Source organism: Lagopus leucura, unplaced genomic scaffold (genome assembly GCF_019238085.1).
Source record: "Lagopus leucura isolate 7727_CA_CO unplaced genomic scaffold, USGS_WTPT01 Super-Scaffold_702, whole genome shotgun sequence".
NCBI classification, from domain to species: Eukaryota; Metazoa; Chordata; class Aves; order Galliformes; family Phasianidae; genus Lagopus; species Lagopus leucura.
Genome location: NW_024962254.1, coordinates 568,043 through 581,228, shown reverse-complemented (window position 1 = coordinate 581,228; position 13,186 = coordinate 568,043). Strand labels below are relative to the sequence as shown.

General features: G+C 42.3%; 1 protein-coding gene across 1 annotated transcript in view; it reads left to right on the top strand.

The window, feature by feature from the left end:
* The window catches only part of GUCY2F (guanylate cyclase 2F, retinal), a 42,572-nt gene that overhangs the window by 22,142 nt on the left and 7,244 nt on the right, over positions 1 to 13,186 (top strand). The window contains exons 16-18 of the mRNA XM_042862453.1: positions 6,488 to 6,586; positions 9,340 to 9,434; positions 11,563 to 11,648. Of these exons, the coding sequence (XP_042718387.1) occupies positions 6,488 to 6,586; positions 9,340 to 9,434; positions 11,563 to 11,648 (280 nt within the window). The remainder of the gene's footprint in view (positions 1 to 6,487; positions 6,587 to 9,339; positions 9,435 to 11,562; positions 11,649 to 13,186) is intronic.

The window sequence follows — 13,186 nt, the reverse complement described above, 5'->3', positions numbered from 1 at the left end:
TTAAGTTTGGAAAAGACCTCTGAGATCACCTGGTCCAACTGTCTACCTATCATCACCATACAAATTGAAGGAAAAGACTGGGGGTGCTTATTATAGATAGGATGTAACTGAAGGAACACGATACAGATACTCAAAAAGTTATGCTATAAATGTCTTCTAGTGCAGAAGTCGTGATCTATTCAATGAACAAAAAAGAAGCTTGTTTAAAAAGAAAAGGAGTTGGCATGGTGTTTAATTTTTCTAAAAAAACAAAAACAGCAACAACAAAACCAGCAAGATTGCAGTCGTCATATGTCTGAAAGTATGGCTTGGATTTTAAATTGAGGAAAAGACATCCACTGTTGTAAAAGTCAGTAGTTTTAGAAGAAATATTAACCTTCAGAATTTTGTATCATGGTCATCCGCTAATGAATTTTTGCCAGTTCTTCATCACTGGACTTCCTGCATCTTCCTCTCAAGTACACGATACCAGCCACTGGTAGAAGAAGAAGAAGAAGATTGTCAAGGAGTCTGATCTAGCATTATTGAATAATATCCACATTTTTGCAGCTCTGGCACCACAATTACAGAATTCCTTGTTGTACACACAGGGAAACAAGAACAAAGGAAGCATTTCACACAGAATGCCCTAAGAACAGAGCTGTGACTTAAGCATAGCTGAAATCAATACTTCATAGCTCCCTAGACTGTGTATTTTCTTGTTTTGGAGTTGTCTCTGACAACTCATTGTCCCCATTGTTTTCATTGCAATTTGGGGTTCTTAGCTGGCTCTTTACAGAAGTCTAAAGTATTAAGGATTGATTGCAGACACTGTGGGTTTTATACTGTGGGTTTTATGGTATGGTTGGAATCAGATGTGTCTGTGACCCAGAGCAAGAGTCTCTGGAGCAGCAGCATTTTCAACACAAGAAGTGAGGAATACAGCATGCAACATCTGCTGCTGCCTGTTGGCCACAGTTCTGCAGCACGCCTTCCACGCATCAGCCAAAAATCTATCCCTAGGTGACTGGGAGGGGGGAGTGTTACTTGTGGTTATTTTTTCTTCTTTTTCTGAACTCTGGGTATCTGGAAATAAGTGCTGCTATAAGGGTGTGAGAAGAGGGAAAGGATCATTTTCTTTTTGAAGAAGCAGAAGCTAGATCTTATTTTGCACAGACTTGAACCTCAGGGTGGGGATTCAGGGGAACAGAATCCTCCCTCATTGTAAGTGTGGAGAAAGTCAGAGGCTGCTTCATGAGCCTGAAGATGTACAAGTCTATGGGGCTAGGCAGCATGTATCCCAAGACCTGAAGGAATGTGATGTGGTTTCTAAGTCACTCTCCATCATACCAGAAAAGTCATGGCTTTCAGGCGAAGTCCCTGGTGACCAGAAAAAGGGAAACATCACTTCCACTTGTAAGAAAGGGAGAAAGGAAGACCCAGGGAACTACAGGCCAGTGAGCTTCACCTGTGCCTGTGGAGATCATGGAACAGATCAGTTCTCTGAACCACTAAGGTGAAAGCAGAGTTTGAATAGCCCTAGATCCCATTTCTCATAAGGAAAGAAACATGAAGAGGAAATCAGTAACATCATGAAGCAGGAAGGCTTGTGGAAAAGAGGGCTTGGCTATCACACCTTCCTGGAAAGGATGGAGAAGGGGTGTGAGCACCAGCTTTGTTGACCAACTGCTCTCTGAAAACTAGTGCCAAGAGGAGCACGTGGTTCCACCTCTGAAAAAGAAGGAAATACCTTTATGATTGTCCATGTCCCTCCTGGCTGCTTTGTCTTCTCTGACCACAGTAGAGAGCCACAGTTCTGGGAACATCTGATGGACCATGCATGTGACCATGCGTGGGTAAGTCAGGGAGCACAAAAATCACAGAATCACAGAATCACAGAATCACCCAGGTTGGAAGGGACCTCAAGGATCATGTAGTTCCAACCCCCCTGCCTAGCAGGGCCACCAAACATACACATTTAGATCAGGTTGCCCAGGACCCCGTCCAACCTGGCCTTGAACACGTCCAAGGACGGGGCATCCACAACCTCCCTGGGCAGCCCGTTCCAGGGCCTAACCACTCTCCTAGTAAAGAACTTCCCCCTAACATCCAACCTAAATCTTCCCTCCTTCAACTTAAAACCATTTCCCCTAGTCCTGCTATTGTCAGCCCTTTTGAAGAGTTTACTACCCTCCTGGGTGTAGGTTCCCTTCAGGTATTGATAGGCTGCAATGAGGTCACCCCGCAGCCTTCTCTTCTCCAGGCTGAACAAGCCCAACTCCCTCAGCCTGTCCTCATAGGGGAGGTGCTCCAGCCCCCTGATCATCTTAGTCGCCCTCCTCTGGACCCTTTCCAAAATCTCAATGTCTTTCTTGTACTGAGGGCTCCACACCTGGACACAGTACTCCAGATGGGGCCTCACAAGAGCCGAGTAGAGAGGGACAATCACCTCCCTGTCCCTGCTGGCCACCCCTCTCCTGATGGAGCCCAGGATCCCATTTGCCTTTCGAGCTGCCAGAGCGCACTGCTGGCTCATGTTCAGTCTCTCGTCCATCAGGACCCCGAGGTCCTTCTCTGCCGAGCTGCTCTCAAGGACCACTCCTCCCAGCCTGTACAGGTGCCTGGGGTTCTTCCGGCCCAAATGCAAAACCTTGCACTTTGCCGTGTTGAACCTCATCAGGTTCACCCGAGCCCAGCTTTCCAGCCTGTCGAGGTCCCTCTGAATGGCATCCCTTCCTTCCACTGTATCAATCGCACCACTCAGCTTGGTGTCATCAGCAAACTTGCTGAGGGTGCACTCAATTCCCTCATCGATGTCATTAATAAAGATGTTAAAGAGCACCGGTCCCAAGACAGACCCTTGGGGGACACTGCTTGTTACCGGCCTCCACCTGGACATAGAGCCATTGACCACCACCCTCTGTCTGCGGCCTTTCAACCAATTGCTTATCCATCGGGTCGTCCACCCATCAAATCCACTTCCCTCCAATTTGGAGATGAGGATGTGGTGGGGGACCATGTCAAAGGCCTTGCTCAGGTCCAGGTAAATGACATCGGTCACCTTCCCTTCGTCCACCAATGCCGTCACTCCATCATAGAAGGCCACAAGATTAGTTAGGCATGACCTTCCTTTGGTGAAGCCGTGCTGGCTGTCTCGGATCACATGCTCATTCTTTATGTGAACGAGCATGTTGTCCAGGAGGATCTGTTCCATGATCTTCCCAGGCACGGAGGTGAGACTCACCGGCCTGTAGTTCCCCGGGTCCTCCCTGCTCCCCTTCTTGTATATGGGAGTGACGTGACCCTTCCTTCAGTCATCCGGGACCTCACCTGACAGCCACGACTTCTCAAATATGATGGAGAGCGGCTCGGCAACCACCTCAGCCAGCTAAAAAAAGACCAGTGTTTGATTTGAGTTTCTCCCCTGCTTTAACTGCACCCTGGATTCTTGGCTCTCCTTTCTCAACTCAACTGCCTGTACAAAAGAACTTAGCTGAATCAGCTGTTTCTGTGCTGGCTGTATCTGGGTTGGGGCTGGATGGCTGGGGAGAGTGAGAAGGCAAGCATGTCCATGGAGGCTTAAGGAGGTCTGTTTATTGGTCAGACTCTCTGGCATGCAGACCTTCATTTCCATTGAGCTTGTTAACCTCCAAGGCACCACCAACAGTTGCTGCAGAAGCTCAGCCAGAATGACTTACTAACTGACCCTCCAAAGCCCTGGAAAAGTGCCATTTCAAAACAAACTGGAGAACCTGTGTAATTAAACAACCAGGCCAATGCATTCAAATCACAGAGTCTCCAATTTCCTTTAAAGTTGTTACTGTCAGAGATTTATCTCTGGAAGTTTCTCTTATCCCTTTGCTGAGGCAGTCTAGACATAGGGGAACTCACACACAGGCAGCGAAGGCAGCAAATAAAATTAACTCTTGGGTGCTTTCAACATTGAGAAATCGTTTTATCATTTTAACATTGGATTTGAATTAATCCCTTTATGATGGCAATGCTCTAGAAAGATATTCTTACCCTAAACATCTTTCATAGAATTGTAGAATCATTAAGGTTGGAAAAGACCTCCAAGATCATCTAGTCCAATCATCCACCTCCCATCAATATTGACCATTAAAAACACGTCCCTTGGAACCACATCTCCATGTTTTTGTACTCTTTCAGAGATGGTGACTCCACCACCTCCCAAGACACCCTGTTTTAATGCCTGACTACTCCTTCAGAGAAGAAATTTTTCCTCATACGCAACCTGAACCTCCCCTGGTGGAACTTAAAGCTGCTCCCTCTCCTTCTATTGCTGTTACCCAGGAGAAGAAGACAATTCTTTCCTCACCACAAGGAGGCAAGGAGAAGGGGTGCCTCCCCTTCTCAAGACTGAACGATCCCAGTTCCCTCAGCTACTCTCCACAGAACTCATGCTCCAGACCCCTTACATCTTCATTGCCCTTCTCTGGACACACTCTGGGGCCTCAGTGTCTTTCTCACAATGAGGGACCAAAAATTGAACACACCACTCGAGATGCAGAGCTTTGTGAGCTTTGTGGAAGTGATTGGGTGACTGTATTGACTGATTAGGAACTTAAATTTAGACATCCATGTGGAGGTGTTTCCAAGAGTGTTAGGGGGTCAACTCTTGCCCTGTGTTCAGTGGAGATCTGGTGAACATGATAGGTCCAACTCCTCTGATTCTCTCCTGAAGAGCTTGAACCCAACTAACCTCAAAAAATTTTGTATTATGAAAAACTTCGTATTTAATGTATCTTTAAATATTGCTGATGATGTTCTATATTGACAATTCTTATAAACTTGCATGGCAAAATATTTCAGAATCTCAGATCACAAATATTTCCTTGAAGTTTTGAGACATCTTAACCCAGAAAAATAATCAAAATTAAAAGGCAGGCAGAGCCTCATGAAAACATGTGCCATAAATGCATTCAATGGAGAATGCACAGATGCTTGTCTTTTCTCTGCAGAATGTTCCATATCTACTGAGACTGCTGAGACTTTAGTTTTTTAAACTTTCTATTTTTTAACTTTTTAAAAAATATTTATTTTGCAACCTTGATTATTTTAGTACGTGGGTGATGAAATTTAGCAACCCATCCTTCAGAGCCCAGTCCAAACACTAGCTGATCCAAGTGCCCCATATGACATATATCCGTGCTGCTTGGCTGTCACATTTTAGCTCTGTGTGTATGCGTGTTCAAGTGAATCCTACATGCATATTTCTCCCCGAGAACTTGGCACCAGCTCTTTAGGAGCTACTTTGGAAGGGAGTGGATCTTGTCTTTGGGATGAGACTGAGGAAAAATAAACAGCTTTTGGCTAGACAGGAAAGCTAATGATGTCTTCCTTTCCAAGGAGGGGACACAGGGTGGTCCAGTATGCTGCCAGCATCTCTTGACTTCTAAAGCTGATTCTCAATCTTGCTTCACTGGGATGTGACCCAGAGAGCTAACTCTGGTCAGTTTGGAGAAGAAGAGGCTCCACAGAAACCTCAGAAAAGCCTTTTGGTATCTAAAAAGGGCCGAAAAGAAAGAAGGGGACAGTTTCTTTAGCAGCATCTGTTGTGATAGAACAAGGGGAAAGGGTTTCATACTAAAAGAGAGGTGGTTTAAACTGGATATAAGGAAAAAGGTTTTCTCCGTAAGGATGGTGAAGCACTAGAACAGATTGCACAGAGAGATGGTGGATGTCCTGTCCTTGGAGACATTGAAGGAGAGGCTGGACCAGGCTTTGAGCACCTGATGGAGCTGTGGGCGTTCCTGTTCACTGTGGGGGAGTTGGACCAGATGGCTATAAAGGTCCCTTCCAACTCAAAAAATAGTATGATTCTATTCTATGATTCTATGACACAAGATCTCAACTTCAGCTTTTTTAGAGGGAAAAGTAGGTCGAAGAAAACTTTTTAAAATGAGATTTCAGTAGTCCTTGAGCTTCAGTGAACTCTGAATTTCTCCCAGATGACAGTGAACTGGGACACCAAAGACCTTTTTTGGCCAATGCCTAATTTAGAGAAATGTCTGAATTTTGACTACTTCTACCAAGCATGAAGGCCAGAGACATATTTAAAAATCCTTCTCTTGCATTCCCAAGTAGTTTCTGGATACCAGATGAGAAGATGAAATTTGCTTGTCTGTGAGCCTCGTGGTTTGTATAGACAGTGGTTGGGTTGTACAGGTGATGTGTTTTCAAAGCATTGTCCTGGGAGATGTAGTAGGCCTGACCATAGAATTGTTAAGGCTGGAAGGACCACTGAGATCATCTAGTCCAATCATCAGCCCGTCACCACCATACCTCTAAACTCACTGTGACATCCACCCTTGTCTTGAACACCTTCAGAGATGATGATTCCACCACCTGAACACATGTTAAAGACCTGTGTTCCCATTTGGGGAATCCCATCCAAAAGGATGTCAAAGATGAGATTTGTGTATCAGAGAACTCTGTGAATGTACAGATATATAACTTTTGCTTATACAGATGTTGTGTTTTTCAGGGCCCTGTGTGGCAGGTGTGGTTGGCCTGACCATGCCCCGGTACTGCCTCTTTGGAGACACAGTGAACACAGCATCACGAATGGAGTCCACGGGTCTGCGTGAGTACTTGAAGCAGTTCCTGGAATGGATTACTGACAGATTTAGAATCATAGAATCATAGAATAACTAAGGTTGGAAAGGACCACCAAGATCAAGTCCAACCCCTACCCATCCCTACGAAGCCCACTAAACCACGTCCCTCAGTGCCACGTCTTCAAGGCTCTGGAACACCTCCAGAAACAGTAACTCCAATACTTCCCTGGGCAGCCTGTTCCAATGCCTGACCACTCTTTCTTAGAATAGATTTTTCCTAATGTCCAAGCTGAACCTTCTCTGATGCAACTTGAGGCCATTATCTCTTGTCCTGTCACTACTTATCTGTGAGAAGAGGCAGATCCCCACTTTATTACAACCTCCTTCTCAAACGATATGAAGAAATGTTCGTCTTAATTATAGGCATTGTAACTGAATCAGCTCTCAAGAAAAGGGCAAGTCCAAAGACAAAATTAAAAGCAGCCTGAAGCCTTCAGAGGCCAATATTTAAGACAAAGAGATCATTTAGTTTTGCTCTTCTTTTCCCTGCAAAATCTCGAAAGAATGTTCAGCCTGGTCCAGTAACCAATGTGATTCACATTCTGCATTGTAGCTGTCAGCCATCAGCTGAAATGAATATGAGTCTTGCTTTAGATTTCTCCTGCATGGAGTTGTATCTTGATTTCAGACTGCTGAGGACTCTTAATTCAGAGCTGTTCTTGTACAGTATAATAATGCACCTACCTGCCATGGCTAGTATAAGGCAAATGGGGAAGAAAATGTGGGCACTTCTTTCCCCAAAGCAGTGGTCATGGCACCAAGATGTTTGAGTTCAAGAAGCAGTTGGACAGTGCTGTCAGAAATAAGATTTGAGTTTTGGATGATCCTACATGGAGCCAAGAGTTGGGCTCGATTATCCTTGTAAGTCCCTTCCAGCTTGGGATATCCTATGAATCTATGATTCTATCATGATAGAGAGAACAATAGACCACAGATAATGCTGCCCTGAAACTCGGGGGGTTTACCGGTGTGTTTTGTGAAAGCTTCATTTATCAGCAGTAGAAACTCTGTGAACAATCCTTAAGATTCCCTTCTCCTTTGAGTATTCTTGATGTCTTTCTTGATGAGTTGATGTTAATGCTATTTTCCCTTTAAGTTCTTACCTTAGTTTTCCAATGGCTTCAAGTTATAGAAGCCAAGTCTTCACTCCTAGAGCCAATGGCTGCAGCCAATAATGCAATGCTACATGACAGCTGTTTCTTATTGTCCCATAGATGAAGGCATGGAAAAGGGGCGATGGGAGAGGAGCATTTATCTGCATTTCAGTCGTATGCATAAATAGATTTGCTCTCTGCTGTGTCCTTGACTGAAGCATGGATCTGTAAGCCATGGTGAGCTGTGGATGATACAGTGGAGAGCATGCTCAGAGCTCAGGAACAGTTTCAAATTCACTTTTGATTTTCAGTCCATCAGTACAAGTTGATTTCCAAAGGCAAAATATCTTGTGTATTTTTAACCGTTGCTCTTCTCTGGTCTCTCTCTTGGTATTTTCAACAGTTCTAATAGATTGGCTAATATATTTACTTCACAAACAGCAGGGAATCTGTGATATTTAATACTGAAATCTTGAGGAACTGTCATGATGAAATTACTTTGTAATATGCATGTAACATTACAAATTTTCTTCTTCTGTCATATAACCATCGCATTTCTAATTCCAGTGATGGCAACTACACTAATCAAGACTAACAATTAAATTAAACATGAAGATTTTCAAGGTTTAGAACCTTAGAAATGTGAAGTCCCACTAAGACTGGAAACTGCGAACACTGGAGATACAAGATGACCTTTGTACACTAATAGAAACCTGTACAGATACACACTAATTTGTAGACTGTAGCTTACTGCTGCACTAATTGAAGCAAGAAGCAGTGCAGTGTTCCTCTGCATCAGTTCCTTTAAACTGATATTCCTTTTTTCTAATAGTTCTGAAAAAAATAATTAACTAGTTTGCCCCCACATTTTTTATAGGGGAAACAGAATGGGATTGAGACACTGGAAAAAAAAAATCTTAAAAACATCAACAACAATAAACGGTTTTGGGGAAAGTAGTTTTGAAATATTTCCTGGCTTGTTAACATCAATAGCACAGCAACAAATTTCAGTGAGTTCCAGCAATGGCTGCAAAACAAACTGGGGAGATGGGAATTTGATAAAGATCTCTGCCTTTGCCATTTTCGTTTTTAAAATGTTAACAGCAGCTCTGGGTGGAATCAATTACTGAAAAATGCAGATGGATCTACGTGTACAGCCGCATTATCGCTCTGTCTCATTGCAAACCCCACCTCTCTGCTCCTAATCCCAACACCTGTTTTTCAAATGATGCTGGCTGCCTGGAGCAGAACTTCAGTCAATTATTTTTCTTTTCTTTCTTGCTGCCTAGTTTTGCATTGTGGCAAAAGATATTAATAATGACATTTTTCATTCCAGCCAGCAATTTTGCTGTAATGGCACTTCTCATCTTTACGAGGAGCAAGGCTTCCCATGTTTACTGTGTTTGTTATCCTTCTCAAAGAAGTCCCCAGTCTAGGTCTCCCCTCACCCTGTACTTGTTACAACCTTACCTGGAAGGATCCAATCCATCACTGTTGTACTCTACCCCACAAAACTACAGCACACCAACAAGCCCTGGAGAAGTTTTCCCTGCCAATACAAAGTAGTGGGGATTCACAGTGTGTATGCAGTGTAGTGAGCCAGCTGTTTTGCTTTCCATTCTCAGCTTACAGAATTCATGTCAGCCAAAGTACGGTGGATACACTTCGGTCTCTAAATGAAGGCTATGAAATCGTTCCTAGGGGAAAAACAGAACTGAAGGTAAGAAGGCCTGGTCTGTGTGAAATGCTTCATGAGGGAATTTTCTTGCTTAAGGAATTTTCATATTATGTTCTTCTTTGGCCTTCATCCATCACTCTTCCACACAATCCTTCCTAAACGATCCCCATCAGTTGGTTCAATATATGAGGTCATTCTTGAAGGACTGTGGAAAAATTCAAGCAAACAGATGAATGATCTGTATCTATTTATGCTATAAATCAGGAGAGAAAGTTGCTGAAACATTTAGTAACAAAAAGGAAAGCACTGAACAATGCCATTGCCATCTGAAATCCTCTACCATGAGTGGATTCCTGGTGTAGAGGGTGAATGGAAAGGCAAAAGGTTTTTCCAAAGCTATTTTTTTTCCTTTTTTTTTTTTTTTTTTTTTGTTCGTTTGTTTGTTTCTGAAGTTTATAATGAGTTTATTTAAACCATATATCAAATACCAAAATTCATACCCCTTCCAGCTACTGCCACACAGAGCCTCTGCGTGATATCAAACTCTGAATATTCAGTCAAGTGCAATCTCCCTCTTTCCCTCTTTCTCACCTTAACATTGTCCTTGAGTCATAACATACACATAACAAAGACCCACTCTCTGCAATAGGATTGCTGTTGCTCAGGGAGGATACCACAGGAGAATAAAGCCCTGTGTTGAATTTAGCAGTCTTCCAGTGGTTGTCAGAAGAGTGTAAAATAGTGACAGAAAGAAGGAAGAATGCACACGGTATGAGGCCACTGCATTCCTTATTCAGAAAGAGCTTAGCTTGATAAATGTCGTGGGGAAGAGAAGAGGGAAATGTGTATTAAAACAATCCACGATTCAAAAACTGAATTTTATTTTTTGGGGATGGGGGAAGGCATTATATAATGACAAGAGACTCACAAAATTGTAAGGAATTTGTGGAAAAGACTCATATGAAGGCTCATTTGTTCTACAGTCGATGTCTATATGTGCCTTCACTTCAGCTCTTTTTCATCAACAAGAACTGTAGATACCAGTGCAGCACCCTTCCAAGGTGGACATGCAGAACAACTCAGGACATTTAAATCTAGAAGTGCTGTCATCTTTCTCATGATGACTAAAGGTTACCTGGTGACTTGCATCCATGCTTTGCAGGTTTACAAACATTTGTATGAATTTGTATACTCAGCTTACCCATATGGGACAAAGTGCATACCTTACTCCATTGATCAGCCACTTACCGTATGAAATGAGGATTTTGATATCACAATAATATCTTTTATCATTCAAAATACTACTTTTCAGCCAGAAATTCTCCCAGTTTCTAGGACTCTATTTAATTCAGCCTTGACAAAAGCTGCTGATTTTCACAGTGCCTAAACCAAACAAAATGATGCATCACAAAATACCATACAACTAAATAAAACATCACTTATCTTCTTATAAAATAACTAGAAAGAAGCAGTTCTGCTTACCTTAAACATCTGCAGCAGGACGTATGATTATGTTCCCAGGTCTCCCAACAATCTTTTATATCAAAGAAGTATTTTGTCACCCAAGTTCATATGGCTGCAGTGAGATATCTGAGGTAATCACTCCAGGTTTAGTTAATAGAAAGAAGGCTTTGCATAGTCAGTGATGATAAAATGGCACTTCAGGAAATTATCAACCTGACTTACTTTCAGTGTCCAGTTTTTGTGAAGATAAATATCACCCTAGAAGTGTCTGTTTTCCAGCACTGGCTCCAGACAGGGATGGTTGGCTCTGGTATATGTGGCTGGAATATATCAGATGCATCTCACTTTAAAAGCTAAATTATTGATGTAGGAAAAGGAATTGATTGTTCTGATATTCAGCCCACAAGCAGTTGTAAAATCTTTCTATTATTGATGCCAGTGCTGCAAAATAAGATGATCAGAGATCCTCATTTCTATTAAACTGTGTAGTTTCAATGACCCTGATTAGAGAAGGTCATTTGTACATGGCAGTTTGAACAAGGTCTGTTTTTCTAAAGGCAGTGAAACTGAAATTCTCTCTGAGTCATTGCAAAAGAGAGCAAAAGACTTCCAGCCATTCTCTGTCTCTGGATATATCCCTCAGAATGTATTGAACAGAGGGTGGTCCGAAAAATGTTCTTTATCCGGACTTTTGTTTTTATTTTAGGGTAAAGGAGTAGAAGACACATATTGGCTGGTTGGGAAAAGAGGATTTCTGAAGCCCTTACCTAAACCTCCTGAAATAAAGCCAGGGTGAGTGTGACTTAATCACTATTCGATATATTCATGACAAGGTCACTGTTGGAGCTCACTGCTGGAATAAATGTCTTTGGTATCTGTTTGCAAAGTTTTTGCATCCTTTGTCCTTGGCGATGTACACATTCTCAGGCATAGCACTGGGATTCAGGAGTGGTGCAGGTGCTTCAATACTTCTCCTGAATCACAGTTCCCAGAAGGTCTCATGAGAACTTGTTACTTTTACCCTGTAGACCATTAGAAGTGGATAACCAGGCAATTCCTTCCCAAATATCCCTCCTACCCAGTGTCTATGTGTGTGACACTCAGATTTTTCTCATTCCATCAAACTCCTCCAGAAAACCTTCATTACAAACACATTTATTCCCTGCAGCATTGCTCATTTCAACCAAACCATAAGAAGATACTTTGTTTTAGAGATATATCAGCGTTATGCAATTAAAGACTTAATGATGTTGCCTCCATACAAGAGGGGATCAGTATAACTCATTCAGCCATTTTGAAGTTCTACAATACCTGACTTCGCAGATTGAGTGTCCCTGCTCAGCTGTCATATGCTGAATGCCTGGAAATGATGTTGTGGAAGGCCGTGAAAACTGGGAATATGATTTATTTGACTAGAACAGCATAATCACCCACACTGGAGTTACTCAAGCTTGATTCTCTTTAATACATGCTAACAGGGTGTAAGTAGACTGGCCTGCTTGAACATCTACATTGGAATATGGTAAATTGTATTTGAAAGATGGTCATTGTCTGTAAGGAGGTCCTGCAGTGTCTGACACCAAGCAGTGTATGTTTTTATTTCAATTCTAACATCTCTCGAGTAATCTTTTTCTAAGTTTTGCCTCATTTCCTCTTAGTAAAATTGAAAGGGTATTTATCTCACTTTTCAGATAACGTTTAACTACTGGACAGTTGCATTCAGGACAGCCCATGTGTACAAAGTGCTCTCAGAGTTTTCTAGGGATAACATGAAATTAATCGTATCTTTTAAGGTATTTGAGTATCAGGTTGGAAGACAGTAGGTGACTGGAAGCTAAATGTGAGAGATGCGTGTTTCTTATACTTGGAAGCATTTTATTATTAATATTTGATGGAAATGGGCTGTTGATTAATGTGTGCTGATATCCTTGATGCATTTTTCATGAGAAATACAAAACTTGGAGGAGATTAGCCAGATTGCTAAAGTGAATTGTCTCTCCACACTACCAAGGGAGTACTAAATCTTCTCATCTGGGTTTTACCATCTCAAAGTCAATTGTCAGGCCTCTGTTGACTGTTGACAGCCCTCTGAAAGTCATCTGGTAATATCTGCCTGTATTTGGTCAGATTTATGCAGATTAGAGCTGTTTTTAAGTACAGATTTTAAATGAGAAATACATCAGGTCTGGGTGGTTGAGGATGGGGGCAATATGATGAGGAAAAAAAATTGTCCTACACGCCCAAGATCAAGGGATCTTGAGCATCCTTGTGCTCTGATCTTCGCTGTTCTTTTGCACTATTTCTGTCTCCACAGCAGTTGAATGAATGTA